The sequence below is a fragment of the Otolemur garnettii genome, unplaced genomic scaffold (assembly GCF_000181295.1).
Source record: "Otolemur garnettii isolate 467f Iridium unplaced genomic scaffold, OtoGar3 scaffold00108, whole genome shotgun sequence".
In the NCBI taxonomy this organism is placed as follows: domain Eukaryota; kingdom Metazoa; phylum Chordata; class Mammalia; order Primates; family Galagidae; genus Otolemur; species Otolemur garnettii.
In genome coordinates, this window is record NW_003852503.1 from 1,510,137 (window position 1) to 1,531,197 (window position 21,061).

Here is a 21,061-nt window from a genome sequence, read left to right on the forward strand (position 1 = left end):
GAGCCTGATTTTCTTTGCAATAAATTCAATAACTTTATTGGTAATTCCCCACACAGTCCCTCTGAAGTAGAGAAGAGAATGTAACCATTTTTCTTACTTTATAGTTAGGATACTTGGCCTTAGGACGAAGCTTTCCCAGTCCCATGGCTGGTGTTGATGCCACAGCCGACAGTAATGACAAGCTATTGACTGCCACTCCATTCTCCTCTTGGTTCCAGTGGACCACGTATATGACTTGTAGCCAAGTCATGATGGCCTTTATCTTTTTTCTTTTATTTCTAAAAAATCCAGCTCAGAAGTTTCCTGAATGGTTTTTAATGAAGCTGAATATACTGATCATTTATCTAATTCAAGTTATCTTCTCTACTCTTTTCCTTGTTCTAACTTCTCAACTCTTCTCATCCTTGATGCTTTCAGGAGAACTCTATGGCTTGCTGGCCAGGTGCAGTGGCTCACACCTGAAATCATAGCACTCTGTGAGGCCAGTGTAGGAGGATTGCTGTAGGCCAGGAGTTCGAGACCAGCCTGAGCAACAAAAAATACAAAAATTAGCCAGGCCTGGTGGCAGGTGCCTGTAGTCTCAGCTATTAGGGAAGTTGAGGCAAGAAGATCTCTTGAGCCTGGGAGTTTGAGGTTGCTGTGAGTTATGATGATGCCATAATGCCACTGCACTCTAGCCCAGGTGATAGAGCAAGACCTTGTCTTTAAAAAAAAAAAAAAGAAAAGAAAAAAATCAAACTATATGGTTTATAAATCCTTCTGACTTCAATTATTTTATTTCTTCTCTATAACTGGCCTTGTGAAGTAGATGTTGTTAATACTCATGTTACAAAAGAAAAGTGAGGCCAAGGTTAAGTAGCTTTATGAAATCTTAAGGTCCCCTAACTGCTAAGCAGAGAGCTAGAATCCAGATCTGACTCCTACCCCATTTCTCTTTCCACTTAGACCACAGCTGCTTGCTTCTTTCATTTTAACTTCCATCTAACCTCTGCCTCTCTTGCGTGTCCTCATTTCCCCAGCTCCTCTCACCCCTGAGCACCCTCACTGCTTCTCTACCACTTTGTTTCCTGGTAGATGCCAGAAATATGCTTTCAGAGTCACTCCTATTTTGGTTCTCTTTCCAGTTGGTTAGTGCATCATTATTTCTCCTGAATTGCCATTAAATTCTTTCCTGGGACACTTGATCATGATGACTGTAAATCTACAAGATACTGTGATCACCAGCCCCTGTTACATCTTCACGCATTTCCCTGTTTCTTCCCTTATCCCCACAAAAGCCCCATGCTAAATGTGCGTGGCTTCCGAGCTTTCTCTGGCATGCAGTTGCTTATTCAAGGGCTTAGAAGAGTTTTCAAGGGCTACCAGCACTTTAGAAACCCCATCTGTTGTCTTGGTGCTGGATATTTCCCACGCCTGGTCCTCGGTAACGCGATTCACTGAAGGCCAAACTAGGTTCAGTCTGATTTTTCCCTTTCTTACTAACAGCCATGAACTTGACTGCTCAACTCAGCTGGCCCTGAAAGCACATTGCTGAGCTTCACTGTCGGCTCAGTCTTGTATTAAAGCCCCGACTCCTGCATGGGTAGTCAGTGCCTGTCCCTACCCCCAGCCTTTATTCTTAGTCTATCAGCAGGATCCTTTAGGCCTCCGTCCCCAAATGCCCACGCGTCCAGACTTCCTTCATAGTTTCTGGTTTCTTCTCAAATGTCAAACTAGAAATATCCCTAGGAAAGGGACTTTTCAAAGCAGGAGTATGCTGGGGAAAGTAGAGGATGGTTAACAGAAGAGACAGGAGCTTCCTCCTCACCCCACAGAACTACTAGATCAAAAAGGAATACACTCCCCAGCTCAGCATCTGTGAATCCACATCCTATGAATTGGAGAGAAAAGGGTACATCACTGCATCTTTTCAGGAAGGACAAGCAAGAGCTAGATGCGTTTCGGAATAGATCTTGGTTCCCCTTTCCATTGTTACATGGAAATGGAAAAACAAAAAGCAAAACAAAGCCGCCTTCTCTCCTCACTTCATAAATGAAAAAACAAAACAAAAACCTTAACTCGGTGACTTCACTATCTAGTCACCCATTCATTCTGCAGACATTTTTCAGCACCCACTGTGTCAAGCACTAGCCTAGACCCTCAGTAGGACCTGCGGTCATAGGTGTAAAAATAGCATCATCCGAGCCTTACTTAATCTCCAAAATCGATAGTAGTTGAAGCTTGTGTTTAGTTCAGCCCACTTCCTGCCCCTTACACGAGTTTATCGCAGGACCCAGGAGATGGACATTTCTAAACAGGTATGAGTTACAGATGAGAGTCCGCCGCTTCCCCAGGCCATCTACAACTCAGAGCTGGCAATCACCGGCATCACTGCTTGGCAAGAGCTACCTCTGCTGGGCAGTGGGTCTGGCACAAAGGGAGGTCATGGAAGGCTAGTGCTTGCAGGTTTGTGAATTGCCATCAACACAGCCGACTCCAACAGTCTGCAAAACGTGGAACGCTTTTCCCCACGGTCACCTTCATGTTGCTTTTTCTTCATTTTCCACAGCCAGTCTTTTCCCCAAACTCTAGAAATGTTCCTGACCACCCAAGCCCTCAGCAGACTAATGCCCATTTGTGATGTTTCAGTAACCTCCCTGTTGTGTCAATAAAGTTATCTCTGAAAATCACTTGCTCTGGTACACGTGTCTGTTTCATGGACGGTGGCTCCTCCCAGCACCCCAGCCTGCAGCTCTGCACCTGGTTGGATATGGCAGGAAAATGGAAAATGCCTTTAACTGTGTGGAATTAGGCTCGGCACCTGTGGCTCAAGTGGCTAAGGCGCCAGCCACATACATCTAAGGTGGCGGGTTCGAATCCAGCCCAGGCCTGCCAAACAATGATGGCTGCAACCAAAAAAAAAATAGCCAGGCGTTGTGGTGGGTGCCTGTGGTCCCAGCTACTTGGGAGGCGGAGGCAGGAGACTCATTTGAGCCCAGGAGTTGGAAGCTGCTGTGAGCTGTGATGCCATGGCACTCTACCCAGGGGAACAGCTTGAGACTCTGTCTCAAAAAAAAAAAAAAAAAAAGTGTGGAATTAAACACACACCAATAATTGTGTGGCCTGGCCTCACCTCTCCTGGTTCCTCCTCTACCTACATACAAAGAAATGTAAGACTCACTTGTGGACCTTGCCTGGTGTGAAGTGAGTTTCCTAACAGGTGCCAAGGAGCTAACTGCAGAGCTGATGAAGGGCAGGGCCAAACTGGCAGAAAGATTAAAAATCTTAGTATAATGCTGGCTGCCATAGTAAGAAATACATGTGTGTGTTTAAAAAAAAATGACATCCCTTAAACTAAGGTTTAGTGTGATGTGTGGGACCTAAGGTGGCACAGTTGGGTTTATACTCAGGCTGCCTCCCTCCCCTGAAAAGGTGGATGGCTGTGTGTCTACAGCTGTGCCTACACAGGTGGCTTAAGGACTTGCTGTGGGCATATCTGGAAAGACTAGGAACATTTGGGGATAGGAACACTGATGACTCAAACAAGAAACACGCACATCATTTATTAGTGTAGTTCAACACATTTTTCTTTTAATTCATACTGTACTCCCATGGTTCTAGCTACTTTACATTAAGATTTGGCTGGGTAGCCTTGTATGTTTCTAGGTACTAGCAGTAAGTTTTCAGACCCTGCGCACAGCGCCAGGCAAAGTACAGTTATAGATCCACATACAAACGGCCAGACAACTCCACTGCAGTCGATCTGTTCTTTCTAGTATATGGCCCAGTGCAGGTGTTGGGGGGCTGCTCCCTTCTGCCTTGCCCCGCCCCACCCCACCCTGTGTCAGGATTATCCAGGGGCCACCTATGGCCTCTGACTCGTCCCTCCCCACTTTGGAGTCTAGGTTGAGTGGGGGGAAAAAGCACCATGGGTTTGGGAAGATGGTCTGGTCCATGCAGAGAGTGGTCTGGCCCTAGAGTGCAGAGCGGGGAAATGTGGGGAGCCACACACAGCTGTTGGCAAAGACGGTTGCTTTCACAATGCAATCTGAGCACGCAGCACCCACGCCCGCCACCTCCCCAGACACAGCCAGCTGTCTTGCCTGGAACAGAGGCTGCCATTTTGTTTCTGCAATGTCTTATTGTGTGGAGAGAAGCAAGGACAGCTGAGGTGCAGAGATGACAATGTCCTTTAAGCCTTCACATGTTGGGGAGATCGTTGGGTAGCAGCTCCTCTTGGCAGGCAAGGTGCTTCTTACCGGTAGGCAAGGCTCTGATCCAGGCTCCAGGGTCTGCTGAGGACCTTGAGTCACAAGACCCCTGTGCTGTCCCACAGAACATCAAAACTGGGAGCTGGCTGGGCTCACTGCGGCGGTGGCCAGAGCAGGAATGAGGTAATGAGGCTGGGCAGAGAGGCGGGAAGGTGAGCTCTCTACACCATGTGCAAATTCCTGCTTCTCGTTAGGAAAGCAGGGGCATTAAAAGACGGCCTTCCAGAAAAATGCTCCTCTCCAACCCAAAACACATCTTCTGGAAGAAAACACAGAGGCGGAGGGGAGTGGGGCCAGCCTGCTAGAGGTTGGGGGATGAGGGTTTGAGGATGTCAGAGGAATGGGATGATTATCCCACAGCCTAGAGAAGACAGCCAGGTCAGGAAGAGAGGTCCTAGAGGTTCCTACCGGAAGAGGCAGTGGGGGCACCTGGGGTGCAGGGAGGTGACCACTGCCCAGCCATCTGGGGCAAGAGAGAAGAGTGCTGTTTCTACTGGGGACCCTTGGAGGGAAAGGTTGGCTTTGGCTGTCCTGCAGAGCTTAAGAAGTGGCATAGTATGGCACAGAAAGGACCCTCCTGGAGCCAGTAACAGTCCAGAAAGATTCTTCTCCCAGTCCCTACCCCAGGTTTTCATCCTAGAGCTGCTGCCTACAGGAATAGTCCGAGTGGGACATGGAGGGAATCTACTTCTAACAAAGCATTCCTCTTAGGTCTCTTGTTCCTTCCCCACTCCTTATCTCCCAGGTTCTTAGTGTCAGTGCCCTAAGGCAACCCAGGGATTTTAGCCAAAGCTTTATATACTTAGTCCAAACCCTAACAGGGTTTTGGCTGAGGAAGTGCTAGAACTGGACATGGCTTCTCTCCACTGCTTCCTTCTAATGAGGAAGTCTGGGTAGAAGAAAGGCATCATAGTGCCTAGAGATTGAAGATGGGCACCCTCCAAGATAAGATGATCTTTACCTGGCTTAGGGAAGGCCCCTTCCCCAAACTAAGAGTAGGCCAAAGAAGGAAGAAACCCCCCCACCAACTTAATACTGAGCAATACATCACATTGAATCTCTCTCTCTGACACTAGGTCTCTCTAACCCTGTAGACATTTTCACTCTCCTGGATTTCCTGGGATCCTAGACACTGCCTACCACACCCCTAAATACCAAGGAAGCTCTAGCCCAGAAAATGTGTTCCCTCCTGGCAGGACGACTTCCAATTCTGAGGAAACTCAGTCTTGCCAGCCTCAGGCCTAATCTCAAAGAGGATGCCAACACTGTAACCCACCTTAAAGTTAACCTAGCGAACCCCCTCCTGTTACAGGAGGCTACTGAAGCTCCAAGAGGGGGTGTGACTTGCCCAAGGCCCACGAAACTGGTCAATAGCAGGGTCCAGGTCTCAACAACTCTCAGTCCAGTGCTCTTCAGGGAGAGCGTCAAGTTGCTGATCTTGGTGGCCTGAGATGTTGTCCCCTTGCCCAGGGAGGTGACTGGGGAAGGGAGAGCACTGCGGGCACGACCGGCTTCTTGGAGGCCAACCTTGTCATCCTTCCACAGTAAGCTGGAGTGGACATTTAGACCCATTCACCTATTCTTCACCTAGTTTGAAACTGCAAATCCTTTAATATTGAGTGCAAACTCTCAAATGTTTTGCCACATAAATCCTCGCAGAAAGACTCGTGTGGCCTCAGAGTTCCTATGTAAACAACGACAAGAGGGCTGGCTGGAAGAAGTAACGTAAGCAGTGGTGATTTGGCCTCTCTCTTTCGGGAGCTACAGTGCTATCTGTTTCACTCCCAGACTTCAAGCATGAGCTCCCTTTTCTTTCATAAGTTATTGACTAAGGGGGAAAAGATTTTGTTTGGGGATGAATTGTTAATTTTCTCCTGGTTTGAAAGTGGGAAAAAATATATATATATTAGAACAGAGAGAACCCACAGGGATCCACGGTTCTCAGGGTACTTCCCTATCTGCATACGTGGTTGCTGGGTTCAAATCACCAGAGAACAGGAAGGTTCCTTTGCTAGACTAAGCACCTCCCTCCCTGGATGGTCCCCAGAGAGAAAGCAGAAGCTCAATAGTTTTCTGTGACCAGGTCCGCTTCTTCGCTTTCCTCCCAGAAAACAACCCTTTTTATGTCATCCTAAAGGTCCCACCACACCACCTTGAATAATTAAATAACTCAAGTAAATAATTATGTATGGAAAAAAAATTGAGAATTTATAGTTTTTGCACTCAAGAGTTTCTGGGAGTAGTTTTGGCTTTCAGCTACTCCAAGGGGAAATTTCTGGCAGTCTGTACCAGGCTCAGGGCCCAAGAGCCCTGACCCTCACTCAAGTCCTGCCAAGAACTTTACAGTGACCAAAAGGCTTGTGGGCACATGCACCCTTCAGAGGCATGAAATGTAACCTGACATCTCCTCTTCTGGGGGAGGGATAGCAACTCTAGGTGACCACCTGGAGCCTTCTTATCCTCCTCCCTTGGGGAGTGACCTGGGCATGGACCCTCTTCTTTTCTGATCCTGCTCCTAGAGAAATAATCTGGGCCTTGTGCTCATTAAAAAGTTAAACTCTTTTTTTTTTTTTTAAATTGCCACAGGTGCCAAAATGTTTAAAGAGGACAACTTTGTCATTGAAGTAGGACAGTGATAAAATTTTCCTCCCTTTGTGCTGATGCTCTGGGACATCTGGGGTTCAGGGATCCCTCCGTCTCTTGCATCGAGAAGGCCAGGAGGAGAACAAGCAGTCGTGAAGAGCTCTCCCTGCCAAACTGGCTGTGACTCTTTCCTATTCAAGAATCTCTGTGAGCTCTGCCTGGGGCTGGCAGGACTCTTTTGCTCATTAAATGGAGAAACAGAAATTAGTGTGCCCAGAAGGGCCCCGTGAATTCACATCTATGCACTGGTCCCAGGGGGCCAACCCTCAGAAAGGCCCCAGACAGCTCACTCTTCTAATCCAGCGGTTTCTATTCCTTTGTGATCTTATACTTCTCTGGGGCCAGAGAAGGCTTCGCACCCCTTTCTCCACCAGAACTCCCACTCCCAAGTCAGAGAAACTCAGAATTTAGAATGGCTCCCTTGGGGCAGATATTTCATCAGGGCTTTTTCTGCCCAGACGTCTGCGCCTCGGCCAAATCCTTCCCTCCAATGGCTTAGATGTTTTCTCCATATGCAAAGTATCGCAGATAATTGTCTCCATTGGCTAATGGTGGTTCTATACTTAGAACTAAGTGCTACTGGCAACCCAGCGCGTGCCTTGGCTCACTTCTCACACGGCATTCTGTGGGGAGACCCTGCAACCCGGATGTGGCTAGGGCATCCTCCCTCTCTCAGACCCTAGAGGGCCCAGGACACCCTAACTCATCCTAGAAATCAAAATGACAGCTCCAAGTGAAGGAATTAGAGCTGCAGACCTGACTTGCTTATAACCACTAAGAAAAGAGGCTTATCAAGGTCGAAAATGCTCCACCCTGGCTAATAAACAATGTGCTCTTAAGGCACAGAGAAACAAGAGGACTTTAGGCACTAGAGAGTGACACTTCCCCCAGATCCAGCCTGGGAGAAGACCAGAGAGAAAGGAGGTGGGAAAATCAGAAATCCCCAGCCCTTATTGGGTCCACACCCCACACAGGTCGGAGGAAGGTACAGGAGCGATTGATGGGTATCCCCTTCCGAGCGCGAGTCCTCAGGAGCCTGCGACCCCACAAACGCAGCCTTCCCAGCTTTCAGACAGTCCTCTCCACCTGACGCTTCCTGTATGGTCCATATCAAGTGGGTGGCCTCCTGCGGGCCAGTTCAGATGGGGCTCCTGCCCTTGGTGCTTCCATGTTCCCAAGAGAACGCCGGGGGGAAGCGTGGGGTAGGGAAGAAAAGATTCTCTTTTATTTTGGAAACAAATCAAAAGGGGATTAGGGAATGAAGCACCTTAAGCAATGCCCCCGTGAGATTTCTTTTCGAGACCCTAGGGTCTTGGTAGGCATGGCTCTGGCTCAGCATTTCCCTTCTAAGAGCCAGCAGTGGCCAGCAAGGGAAGGGGTGGGGAGCAGAGGATGGGAGGAGGGTCAGGGGAGGTCGGCGCTGAGAGGTGGTCCCTGCCCTCCTCAGCCCCTCCACAGAAGGAAAGCGCTGCTCCGGCCAGCACAGGGGGCGGGAGGTCCCGCTCCTTCTCCCTGGTACATAAGCATTATCTGTTTAAAATCTGTATATAATATATATATTTATATTCTGTATATATATATTTATATATATTTATATGGTCTATGTACACGTATTGCACAGCCTCTTGCAACCAACCCTGCTCCTGCCTGGTCAGTGATAGCGGCTCCTCTTCTCTTCGCTTTCCGACGTGTAGTCCCGGGACCTGATGCCGCTCTGAAGGTTGATGAGCGAGTCCTTCATCTACAAGACAGGGAAGCCACCTCAGGCCTGGGTCTGTGCCCTCAGGGGGGCTCTCCTCCCACCAGCATCCCGAGAACACGCCTGAGGCTGTTCCCCAACCCTGCCACAGAGCTGATGGGAGATGGGCTTGTTAAACAAGGGTGATTCTCAAGGGCATAGTGTCAAGCAGAAAGGGGATAGGCGATCTAACATGGGGACCCACCTACCTCCACCCCAGAGAGCTCCCTGGGTCTCAGAGGTCTGAATCAAGAACTCTCTCAATGTGTTCAAATGCTGCCAGGACACAGACTTCCACTTCCCTGACCCTCTCGCCCCATCCAATCTCCCTGCTGATACTATGTCTGTCTTTGGACATCAGCTGAGGACTCTTTTTGCCCTTGCCTATTCCAATCTCACTCATCTCTTTAGGCCCAGAACAAATTCAAACTTTGTCTGGCTCCCAGTCATCCTTCTCTATCCCAGCCTCACATATATGACCCATGAGGGTTCTGCACTGTGGTCATCTTTAATTACTTGCTTTTGTGTTTGCTGGGATCAGAGCTGTGTCTTATCCTTCCCTCGTACACTCAGAGGTGCCATGCAGAGAACTGAGGCGTCTCCTAGTTGGCACCCATATCCGTGAATTAATGCTTTTAGGTGCTGGGATGGAGACTAAATGGTGCTGTTCCAGCAGGAGAACCCTAAAGGACCCACCATAACACAACATCTCTAAATACCGTCTCTGAGCTGAGCTATTACAACATGAGACAATGTTTCCTGGGTAAATGGTTGTGGACTGGGGGATCCTCCCGTCCTTCTGCTTGATTGACTATTTTGTTCTCTCTGGTTCTTTTACATCCTCTGCTCAACAGGGATGGGGGGGGGGGCTTACCGTTCTTTTAAAAGTTACTCTTAAAAGGAATGAAACAGGCAGTGCCTGTGGCTTAGTGAGTAGGGCGCTGGCCCCATATACTGAGGGTGGTGGGTTCAAACCCGGCCCTGGCCAAACTGCAACAAAAAAATAGCCGGGCATTGTGGCAGGTGCCTGTAGTCCCAGCTACTCAGGAGGCTGAGGCAAGAGAATCACCTAAGCCCAGGAGTTGGAGGTTGCTGTGAGCTGTGATGCCACAGCACTCTACCAAGGGCAATAAAGTGAGACTCTATCTCTAAAAAAAAAAAAAAAAAAAAAGGAATGAAATAAATCACGTCTCTTAACACTTGTAGGGTAGAGTCGTAGAGTCCTAAGCATCTGACGGCCCTAAGCCCCACTTTAATGAGATCCCTTCTAAAAGAGAAGTCAGAGTCGGAGGAGACCTCTGGGTCATCTGGTCCCACTGGTCTCTATTTAATCCCTAAGTCCTCACTCATCGTCACTCCCGTTGTCCCTTGAACACTTCCAGGGTTGGGTTCTCAGTCCTCCACTTAGCCTCCTCTGTTGCTGGATAGCTCTAACCCTAAGTAGTCTGTTTTTATTTGATGACTCAGAATTTTTCAATTGCTTCTACTCTGAATTCGATGCTCTTGAGTTTTACTGTAAGTCTAACTCTTCTTCACCTGTTGGTCTGAAGACCATCCTATCCTCATCCCCGTGTTCCTTCCTCCTGGGAATATGCATAATTCCATCACCCTTTCTCAATATGACAGGGTTTCCAGTCCCTCACTATGCTAACCCTTTCTTTGGGGGGGGGGTAAGCATTCTTAAAATGTGGCTCCAAAGCTAAACATGATACTCTAAACACATCGCACAGGATCTTGATAGAGGCAATTAAGATTCTCCTGCCTCAAGTTGTATATAAAACCAGCACATTGTACCCCATGATTGCATTAATGTACACAGCTATATAATGAAAAAAAAATGAAAAGAAAAAATAAAAAAGATTCTCCTGCCTCAATTTAGAGCTCAGACCAAACTATAAATGGGAAATAATGCTTAATATTAATAAATACTCGCCTTGTGCCATCAAATCCTGACAGCAGTTCCATGAGGCCAAGATGACAATTCCAATTTTATAAATGAAGAAACTCAAGCTCACTAATATTAAGCCCCCAGGCACAAAAGCAGTTAAGTGGCAAGGCTGGGATTCCCTCTTGGGTTCCACCATAAAACATCAGAAAGCCACCTTTTTAGGAATAGAAAGTTTATTATGCAGGACAGATCCTTAGTCTATTACCTTCCTAAATCTCTTGCATTGCAAAGGTAGGGTGCCGCTTTCTTGACAACCCCATGGGGGCACTTTTTATAAGGTATTAAAGTTGCCTGGGGGAAGGAGGAAGCTCCCTTCCCCCAAGAAAACTAAGCTAATCATCGATTTTGCCCCAGTATAATTTTCTTAAATAGCCAGATGTAGTTTTTTGCAGAAATACAGACAATGACCTTGCACTACAAGAAATAATTTTATGACATGAAGACACAGCACAGTCCTCTTCCCAGACTCTCACTGCAGTGCCTTTGAGGAAGAGTAACTACCTGCAGCTGTATGTCTTGGACAGGAATTTGAAAGATATGCGATTTGGGGGGGGGCAGATCTCTGCAAAAGGGGAAGTTCTCTGTTTAAATGTCAGTCAGATGGCTCTGGACCACCAACACAACAATAAAAATAAAAGGAGTTCTCCTTCCATCTAACCTATAGCCTTTCTGCTGCAAATCCATCACGGTGGTTATTATATTTGTGACCGTACCTAGGTTTTTAACAGCCCATTCAAGAATGACTCTACAAGTAGAACAATAGATGGCTTGAGAGGAGAATGAATGGGAGGAAGAATCCTGAGTCTGGAGGGTACTGAGAGAGAGGGTGGTCTTTCTCAGAGTACAAGGAGAAAGAGCTCCATCTCTGGAAGACTAGGGCAGCAGAGGAGGGGGGCGTCTCACCTGGTCCAGGAGCATCACTGAGGATTTGATGATCTCCCTCCATTTTTGTAGCTCAGTATCGTGGTACTTTTGTTGGGATTCTAAAAGCTGGGCCCATTCTGTCTGAGACTGGGGTAACCTGTGGGGTAGAAGAAGGGGCACCCCGGCAGCTGGAGTTATGCTCAGCAGACTGTCCTGTGCTCCCAGACCCCTAAAGGACAGAGAGTCACATCAGAGTGCTTTGTCCTCTGCTCACTGCCCCTGCTTCCCCTGTGCCCCAGATTAGAAGTGGACTGGAACTACAGGGACAGATCTAGAGGGTTATCCCCTGGGCAAGGGAAGTGGGACAGTCCTGAGGAGACCAGGAAGGCAGGTGCCGGGCATAGTGTCAGGTTGGTGGAGGTGGTAGCAAGGGGATGGGGTCAGGATTACCTTTCTTGGAGCCTGAGACCCTGCCAGGCAGTGAGGGTCTGTGTGGTATATTCCAGCATCCAGAGTTTGTAGAAGAGCATCATGTTAAGGATGACCAGCAGCACCAGACTAGGAAGGGGGGAGAAGGAACAGCGTGAGTCATCCTCTGAGCCAGCATCGTCCCCTCTCCCAGAGGGTGCTGTCCCTAACTGGTGGGTCTTCCAAAGCATTGCAGTGAGTGAGCGAGTGAGCAGAGGGAGGTAGTGCGCTTGAGAGGCAGCCTCATCTGGAGGGCACAGCAGCAGAGCCAGGGAGAGGGGTGTGGGATAGAGGCATGTTGGGGGAGACACACAGAGTGCCTGGATGCCAGGTGCCTGGGGGGAGAGAGGTGAGGTGGAGAGGGAAAGAGATGAGGGGGGGTCAAAGGAGTAATCATAGAGCCAGTACCTGAAACAGATCCTAATGGGAGCAGGGGAGAAAAACAGGGAGGAGGCAGAGGTTAGAACAGATGAGTGTGGGGAGGGGCACAGCGGAGGAAGGAGGGAGAGAATGCAAGTGTGGACAGACTCTGGGTTTCACAGGTGCTAAGTTGAAAAAAACTTCCTCCTACCAACCCAATGTAAGGACACAAGTGCAGGGTGAGATGGACAGAGGGATTCCACTGGGAGCCCCAGCTCTGCCCCAGGTGTGCCTTACAGACGCTAACATGGCTCCCCCAGGGTCAATAAGCCACTGCCTGGACCTGCCACCACCCAGCAGGGGTCACAGGGACCGGCTGAGGTCCCCCAAAGTCGGGGTCAGAGACAGGAGGTGAGGATAATTGGGGCTGGAGGACTCAGAGAAATGGCGGAAATCCTCTTCTCTCAGCCCCACCAGCTGCCTAAAGATCATTTTGTGAGAGAATCTCACAGAACAGAGGATGAAGACACAGGGAAAGAGGGGATACAGAGGCACACGGAACAGGGCACACATCCTGACTCATCACTGAAATAAAAATGTCTTAGCTTATGGTGAAGTCTCCCAGTTTATCTGACCCAGTTTTCGCAATAGGGCTGATAAATACCGCACCCTACTACCCTCCGTAGACTAAAGGGAAGTGCATCAACTACCCTAGCACACAGTAGGTCCCCACTCACGATGGTTTCTGTCACTAAAGGAGGCGATACAGACACACACAGGAAGACAGAAGATGGCAAAAACCAGCAGATCCAACAACAGAGACGGGCGGAAGAAAAAAAGCAGACAAGAAAGAAAAGTCCCCACTATGCCTGTCAAGTTTTCCAAATGTGTGTGAGTGACACACTATTTCCCACTTGCGCTTCTGGCACTGTGGAAGGTAATCTTCCTCAGCAGCTGCAAATCGCGGGGGCTACTCAGTTGTGTCCTCAGAGTTCTTTGAGTTCTCCAAGAGGCCTTTTACTTTTTGTGTTGAATTTCCACACCACTGCCTTTAATTGTATCAGCACACACTGGATCATGTGAATGCCCACCTCTGGCGCATGCTGTGTATAATCTCAAAGCCTGCATTTGGGTTCATGTTTGCAAACCTGTCTGTACTCAGTGAAGGTCAAGAGACACCCCCGTATGGTATCTGAGTGAAGGCTCCCCAGAACTCTACCCTGAGAAAAGAGGCAGGAGGCTGAGTCACTGTGTAGCAGGCATGTGGTGGCAAGAGCCTGCCAGACACAGGGTGAGTTGTGCCAGGTCAGCCTGTGCCACATGCAGGCTGTCCGCGGACCCTCGCCTGGATTGTGTTGGGCTGAGTTAGAAGATCTGACGACCCTCAATTTACAAAGCCTCAAAGTTAGTTAATACAGGCCGGGTGCGGTGGATCACACCTATAATCACAGCACTTTGGGAGGCTCAGGAGGACCCCTTCAGCTCAGGAGTTCAAGACCAGCCTGAGCAACAATCAAACCCCTATCTCTGCCAAAAATAGAAAAAACTGGCCAGGCACTGTGGGGGGCACATGTAGTCCCAGATACTTGGGAAGCTGAGGCAAGAGGATCACTTAAGCACAAGAATTTGAGGTTGCTGTGAGCTATGATGCCACAGAACTTTGCTCAAGGCGAAAGAGTGAGATTCTGTTTCAAAAAAAAAAGCAAGAAAAAATAACTAAAGAAAAAAAAGCTAGTTAATACAATACTACCCAGCATACTAGGGGTACAGCAGGAGCACTGAAGGTCGATTTGCAAAAAGAGCTTCAATATGGAACTAATCAGAGGTTATGGTTTCTATTTACCAAAATCCCGTGTCAGAGATTTAATTTTAACAGAACAATGAAATGAGTCAGAATAAATCGATGTTGCTAGATGTGAACTTGATCGGCTTTACTTTGGCCTTTGTATTGTAACGTCTCCGCTTCATATGCCACAGTCAGAAGAATTTTACGTCTATTTTTATGTTATATATTCAAATAAAGTAAAAGAGTTTGTATGTTCCTTACAAACTCTTCTGCAAGTGCCCCCAGGGTATCCTGGGCTCTGTCTTCTTTGTCACACTCTATATCCGACACAGTTGGCCTCACTCATGCGGTGGTTTTAATGCCACATATAATTAAATCTGTGGCTGCAGCCTACCCCTGCCTCCTAAGCTCTAGGTCCACATTGGGAAACACTTGTCACTTCATCTGGATAATATATGGCAACTCAGACACACCTGGAACAGGATCAAGTGTCTTCCCTAATAATCTTTCACTAAATTCCAGATTTCTGCTGATGACACAACCATTTGTGGTCGCTCGAATCAGCAGTCTATATGGCAGACAGGTGACGAGTCTTCACCTTTTAGGACCTCTTGGTCTGGTCCCTTGTCTCAGTCTGAAAGCAGTCTCACCTAGACGGCCAAGGTCCACTCTGACTGACCTCCCTGCCTCCAGTCTTTGGTTCCTGAGTCCATTTGCCATATTGCCATAAGAGAAGGGCCTGGCAAAGGCCAAGGCAGGTCACAGAAGCAAGAATGAATTAGAGACCACCTAGTGCCTGGGGTGGCAGGTGGAGTCCCACACTCTCAAAGCATAGCCCTGTTCAGGGAAGGCATGGGAATGGGATGCCAGGCTGAACCAAGAGGAAGAACTGTCCCAGCTGCTTCCTGTTAGAAATAGTTTGGAAAAGTCCCAGCCAGGCGATGGCATGGACTTGCAGTTCAGATAGTTAGCGAGTCCTCCCACCGTATGTCTGCATTGCTTTCACCCCTTTCTTCCTAGTCCAGTATCTTTCTGTACAAGTTACTGAGCCTACTGATTTATAATGTCATAGCTAATTATTTAAGTCTGCTACATTAAAATAAGTACCTACTTTCCTGTGTTGACGTCACTCATCTTGGCTGGCTACCCTGCCAACCTGTAGGCTCTGTGAGTGCACAGTTCTAGCACCGAGCACTGAGCTGACACTGGGAACAACATCTCTTACAAATGAACAAGTAGATTCCTTTCTATGTCCACAATTATCCAACTGTGTTGGAATTCTGAATGTCTCGTCTGTTTCACTCACTTGAAACTGAGCTTCCAAGGTGCAGATGCTGCATGTAGCATTTTCTTCTGAAGGCCTAGCACACAGTGAGCACTGAGCAAAACAGAGAGACAGGGGAAGCACCTGTGGCTCAGCGAGTAGGGCGTCAGCCCCATATACCAAGGGTGGTGGGTTCAAACCTGGCCCCGGCCAAACTGCAACAACAACAACAACAGATGTAAAGAGACTAAGAAATGATAGACAGAGCAACCAACCAGATGGAGAAGGCTAGGGGACAAAGAAAAAAGAAGCAGTAAGGGCATTTATATGCTTCCAGAGGTGGGGGGGGCGGATGAAACGCCAGGCCAGGCTGGGGGCGGGTGGGAGGAGAGCTGAGAGTCCCTTACACACAGCTGATAACCAGCAGCAGCTTGGACACGCTCTGCAGGTGGAAACTGTTGGGGCTGTCCTCAGGGATATGCCGTGTCTGCGTGGAACCTGTGGGAAGGACAAAGAGCCCATCACCATGGTAACCCACAAGTCCACCTACTGCTGATGTGACACTGGGCAAGCAGTGAATTTCAAGGGATGATGGAGAACTGTCCACGATGCTGTCACAGCAATGATATGACCAGACGTCCCCAGCCCTCCTATAGGAGAAGCTGAGCTCCTCGGGAAAGTCACCCTGGGTTGGGTCAGGCAAACACTGAACAAATGAGAAAATCTGCAGACTTATGTAGCTGGGATATACAGGTGCAGGCAAAGTGGTCCTTAGCTGTGGAAGACGGAAATGGTGCTGGGCTAGGACTAGAGACAGCCAGCTTCTGGCTATGGCTTATTCCTAATCAGCTATGTGGTGCGGCACAAGTCCCATAAGCTCTCTGGAAGTCAGTTTACAGACATGCAATATCAATGAGAAATCTTATATGCACAACAGCTGACATAGGAGTCCCTGGGATGAAGCTGGGGAGAAGGACATGGGAGGCTGGCACTCCCTCCCCCACCAGCTCTGATGATCCCACAGGGAGCTGCAGAGCACAGCCTGAAAAACACTGCATTAGTGGGTCTCTAAGTCCCTGGATAGTCCAAGGTTTCCATGGTTGAGCAAAGACGTGTGGCTTTGAATCACTGGATGGGTAAAGGAAGGGATAACAAGGAAATTCGTGGCTTGCCAGGGCAGGCCTTTAGTGGGCCATGGGGTTAAGTGAGGGGGCTCCACGGACTCCGTGGTCCTTGTGTTATATGAGGTAGTCTTTGGGGTTGGGGCTTTGGTTTCTCCTTAGTACATTTCTCAAGAACCTGGAAAATACCTAATTGAGCCAAAGCAGGTAGCCCTGGAGCTTGGGCAACACAGAGACATAAATATAAAAGGCAACCTAATCAGAGTGCACATATAAGCTCAGCAGGGGCTGAGGAACTTAAAGGCAAAGAGAACTATATAGGTCAATTCGAGTCTCATAATTTAGTGAGTTATGTTCAAATTACATGGAAATTATATCCAAGATACAAAATGAATGTGCATATGTGTACAACTGCTTAAAGCCCCAGTCTACACTGCCGTCCCCACTGGGCACACACCTGCCACGTGCTTGATCCTGTGGCCCACATCTTCATCAGTGGGCGTGGTGACAGGGCTCATCACCTCCTCTAGGTGAGGGACCCGCAGGTGGGCATGGGGACGCTTCCTTCTCCGCACCGTCGGAGGCTTGCTGGCCTTCTCTTTGGGAGACTGTCTATGCATCTCAGCCAGGTAGGTGCTCTCCATTTTGGTCAACTCACTCTCTGTCAGAGACAACGGGGCCAATCAGGGGCTGCCTTCAACCCAACACAGGGGCCTCCAGAAGCAACTGTCTGCGGGAACCAGCTTCCTAGACTGCGCTTGGGAAGTTGGCCGGGCAGCAAGACAGTCCTCGGGGATGACCGTGAGCCTCAGGGAGTGCTTTGGGGACTCAGTACCCCTCAAACCCACCCTCTGAGGTCTTTCAACGTTGGGTGGAGCCATGTTCTGAACATCTCTTGTGTATCATCTGAGGCATATCACATGTTTCTAAACATATCACTGTATTTATGGCTCACCGTGGGGGATAAAAGTTATATAGTCTTTTACAAAATATCCACATACACGCAAAATTTGGTGTGAATTTCTAGGGCAGAATTAGGGACCCCATGAAAGCATTCTCAGCCTCTGCCCCCATTCTCCACATTTCCCTGTGCCCCGAGTGCTGGGCCGTAGCCGTTCACTCAGTTTCTGCAGGGGACCGGCGGCCATGGCAGCACCCACCTAGATGGCGGAAGTAGTCCTCCAGCCCACTCCAGAAGTTCTTCTCGATGAAGGCTTTCACTAACCCCCAGGGCTGTTTCCGATAGCGCAGCTCAGTGGAGATCCTGAGGAAGAAGGCAGAAATAAGATCAGTGCTTTCCCAGGTCAACTGTCTTCTGCTGGCAAAGGGGAAATTCAGGTCTAAGGCCAAAGCGGCTTCCCAAGTGTACTGCACTTCGCAAGGTAAAAGGTCCTTGTACATCATCACACTAGCTGGTCTCCCCACTGCCTTCTGAGGTCAGTGGGACAGATGGATTTATGCTCATTTTCCTCCGGCATATGGGGCCAGCGCCCTACCCTTTTGAGCCATAGGCACTGCCCGATTTATGCTCATTTTATAGATGAGAAAACTGAGGGATAGAGAGTTTGAGCAGACAAAGGCTGACCACAGGGCTTCTCACTCTGAGCCCAGCATCCTTTCCCTGTGGGGGGTCCTGAGGGGCCCAGGTGGCCTGGCAGCCAACCTCAGAGAGGCTCGGGCCTACCCTTTTGAGCAACAGGCACCAAAACAGTCATGACAGCCCACCACTTGTCAGGGGCCTTCTTTCTTTCTCTAGAGATTTTCAAGTGTGAGGTAAGCTCTAGGGTTTTGTCACTTGCACCTTTAAGAGCAAAATCTGCTGCCCTCTGGCTCCTGCCTGTCCACTGTGGCCCAGACCTCAGTCTTTGCTCTCTCCCTCCCCTGGCCATGCTACTGCCTTCTCAGGCAGCATCAGTTGCTTCACCTACACAGCAGCCCTGCCCTGAGCCTCCTCCTTAAGTTCACAGGTCTGGAGAGTCTCCCAGCTGATCCCTCCAACCCCCAGGTCCAGCCTGCTGGTCCTGCCTTGCCCCTCTCTTTGAGGATGCGACCTCCCGCCTGATGGTGGGACACCTGTACTTGGAGCCCTCGCTCCAACATCAACCAACTGCCCAGAAAAAAATCCTCTAGAATTAAGAAACCTAGACACAGGGGAGGAAAGGAAAAGAGGAACAGGAGGGAGGAGGAAAGGGAATGAGAGGAGGAAGGAGGAAGAAAAGGGAGTTGGAGGGACAGGTGCATGCTCAGAGAGCAGCACAGACTCGCCACCCCACAAACAGATAAAGAGGATGAGGAGGAGGCGAGGCTTCAGGCCCTTCTCCTGGTTCCTGAGATCTTTGTGCAACCTGTTACTGAACCCATACCTCATGGGAAGGACATGAGTGAATTTCTGCTGCTTACAGCCAAAAGAAATTGATCTAAGATACAGGTATATAATCTGAGGATTGTCAAATGGGCACATGGCTGGACTTTGCCATTAGCCTCCAAGCTTCTTAAAATGTCAAAGTCTAAATCTGTCCCTTCCTCTGAAAGCACATCACAGTGCCCAGAACTATCACTCAACCGACATTCTCTAAAGTCTGCTGCGTGCCTGTGCTGAGTGCTGGGAATAAAGTGGTGAACGAAACGGGGCTCTTGCCCTTGGGGAGCTTGCTGTGAACAGAGGAGACCAATGGTCATGCACGTGACACAGAGGAGAGCACACAAGTTTATGTGACCCAGAGCTGGGTTTCAGTAGGTACTAGGGATAGCACTCTCGGCAAAGTTACTTATTCTACACAAACCTCGTTTTCTCATCTGAAAAATGAGAATGGATCCACTCCCTTTGCATCATTCTATAGCAGGCGTCTTCAAATCACGGCCCATAGGCCACATGCAGCCTGCTTAGGACATTTATCCGGCCTGCCAGGTGTCTTTGCTGCTGCTGCCTGTCCTGTTTAGCAGCCGACTCATGCCAGGGCCTGAGCCCAGCCCTCCAATGGTCTGAGGGACAGTGGCCCCCTGTTTAAAAAGTTTGAGGACCCCTGTACAGATTCTAGAGAACGTAGGAAATCCCCTACATGGTACTTTATAGGCCATAGACCACCACTAAATAGCAGTAGTCACACCAGTTTTATTTAAGAGATGTGCACACAGTGGAGAGAATTAATTAACTCCCACAAAACAGGGCAGGCAGGAATCTCCAAAGGCTTCAGAGAGAAGGTACAGAGTGAAGATAGCAAATATACCCCACCTCTTCCTTCCCTGCTGGGAGCAAGTGAAAGAGGTCCTTGACGTACAGACCCCCCTGGACCCTGGGCCCTGGGCACAGCGCACCTGAGTCGACTCTTGTTGCGAGCCACGCGGGTCAGAGTATAGCGATTGATGGTGTAGAAGTAGTCGTGGTAGGGTACGTCATGCGTGAGGACCTCGGCGTCAATGACATAACATTCACTCTCCTGGCTGGCCTTGTACATGGTCTGTGGGGAGGAAACTCCATTGCATAAATCTGGCAGGGGCAAGCAATTCAGAAAAGCACTTTCTCCTCCTCCCCTGTCCTACCCGGAGACTGCTGAGGGGGAAGACCCAGAACCACAGGGAATGGTGACACCCCGGCTACACGACACCTGCACCACTCCCATCTCCTTCCTCACATCTGTCCTTCATTTTTGGTGATGGAACAGGAGATCTGAGGGCCTGCTGCTGTTCTCTATTACCCGCTCTGCTCACCTGGGTCTCCCTGACAGTGGCAGTTTTAGGAGCCAGAGGGTTGGTAAGGGTGATGGTGTAAAGAATCACTCGGCTCTGGTTTCCATTCTCTTCCTTTTTCCAAGGATGGAAAATGATATCTGTGGATAGACCAGAGCCCTGGGATGAGGGAGGGATGCAGAGCCCCCCACCCCCCAACATGCATTTCTCTTCCAAGTGAACTTCTGACTATGCCAATCACTGACTGGCCCCCCCAAAGGAAGCCAATGGGAGCCTGAGGGCTGAGTGGCGGGTGGGAGGAGGGGGAGTGAGAGCAGAAAGAGGCTCATTGTAGCATTGCCGAAATTCTGCACAGGGCTCCAGAATGCTGATTGTTCCTGGGGCTGGGACAGGAGGTCTCAGGGCCACCTACGGGGGTGCTGGCAACACTAGTGTTACTGTGGCGAGGGCCTAGGGTCCCTTGGGAACAAGTTCCCTCCTCTAATGCATGACCTCCCCATGCCCTCAGCATGTCCTCGCCTCCTGGTGCCTAAATGCTTTGTCATGGAGTGGGAGCTTAGCAGCTCTGGTGGGTAAGAGCCACAGTCCCTGCATGGGGAGAGCAGGGGTAGAGGGAAGGTCCAAGGACAGAACCCCAGAGGGCCTGGATGTGAAGCCCAGCCCAGCCCCTTCTCAGGTGCTTGCTGTCAGCCAGGCATCAGCAGTTTGAATTTCAGGGTCTTTATCAGTGTGGGGATCACAATGCCCACACACAGGGCATTTGTGGGGACTGAATGAGACACCATGTGTGGCACAGAACAGGTGCCTCCCACAGGTGGGAGCTGTGTCCTTCATTAGGCGGTGAGCCCTGGGGAGGCAGAGGCTGGGTAGGTCTCTTACTCTGGGGAGTCTCAGGGGCTGGGACCAAGTGTGTGGTATACAGTGGGGAGTGT

General features: G+C 49.4%; 1 protein-coding gene across 1 annotated transcript in view; it reads right to left on the bottom strand.

The window, feature by feature from the left end:
• Positions 1-8,340: 8,340 nt before the first annotated feature.
• Positions 8,341-21,061, bottom strand: part of GRAMD1B (GRAM domain containing 1B) — an 88,184-nt gene continuing 75,463 nt past the window's right edge. Inside the window, exons 13-21 of the mRNA XM_003796794.3 lie at positions 20,151-20,269; positions 19,758-19,900; positions 17,603-17,706; positions 16,900-17,103; positions 15,729-15,819; positions 12,320-12,331; positions 11,894-12,001; positions 11,483-11,600; positions 8,341-8,634 (exon numbers count right to left, since the gene is read on the bottom strand). Coding sequence (XP_003796842.1) covers positions 8,545-8,634; positions 11,483-11,600; positions 11,894-12,001; positions 12,320-12,331; positions 15,729-15,819; positions 16,900-17,103; positions 17,603-17,706; positions 19,758-19,900; positions 20,151-20,269 — 989 coding nt within the window. The 3' untranslated portion in view covers positions 8,341-8,544. The remainder of the gene's footprint in view (positions 8,635-11,482; positions 11,601-11,893; positions 12,002-12,319; positions 12,332-15,728; positions 15,820-16,899; positions 17,104-17,602; positions 17,707-19,757; positions 19,901-20,150; positions 20,270-21,061) is intronic.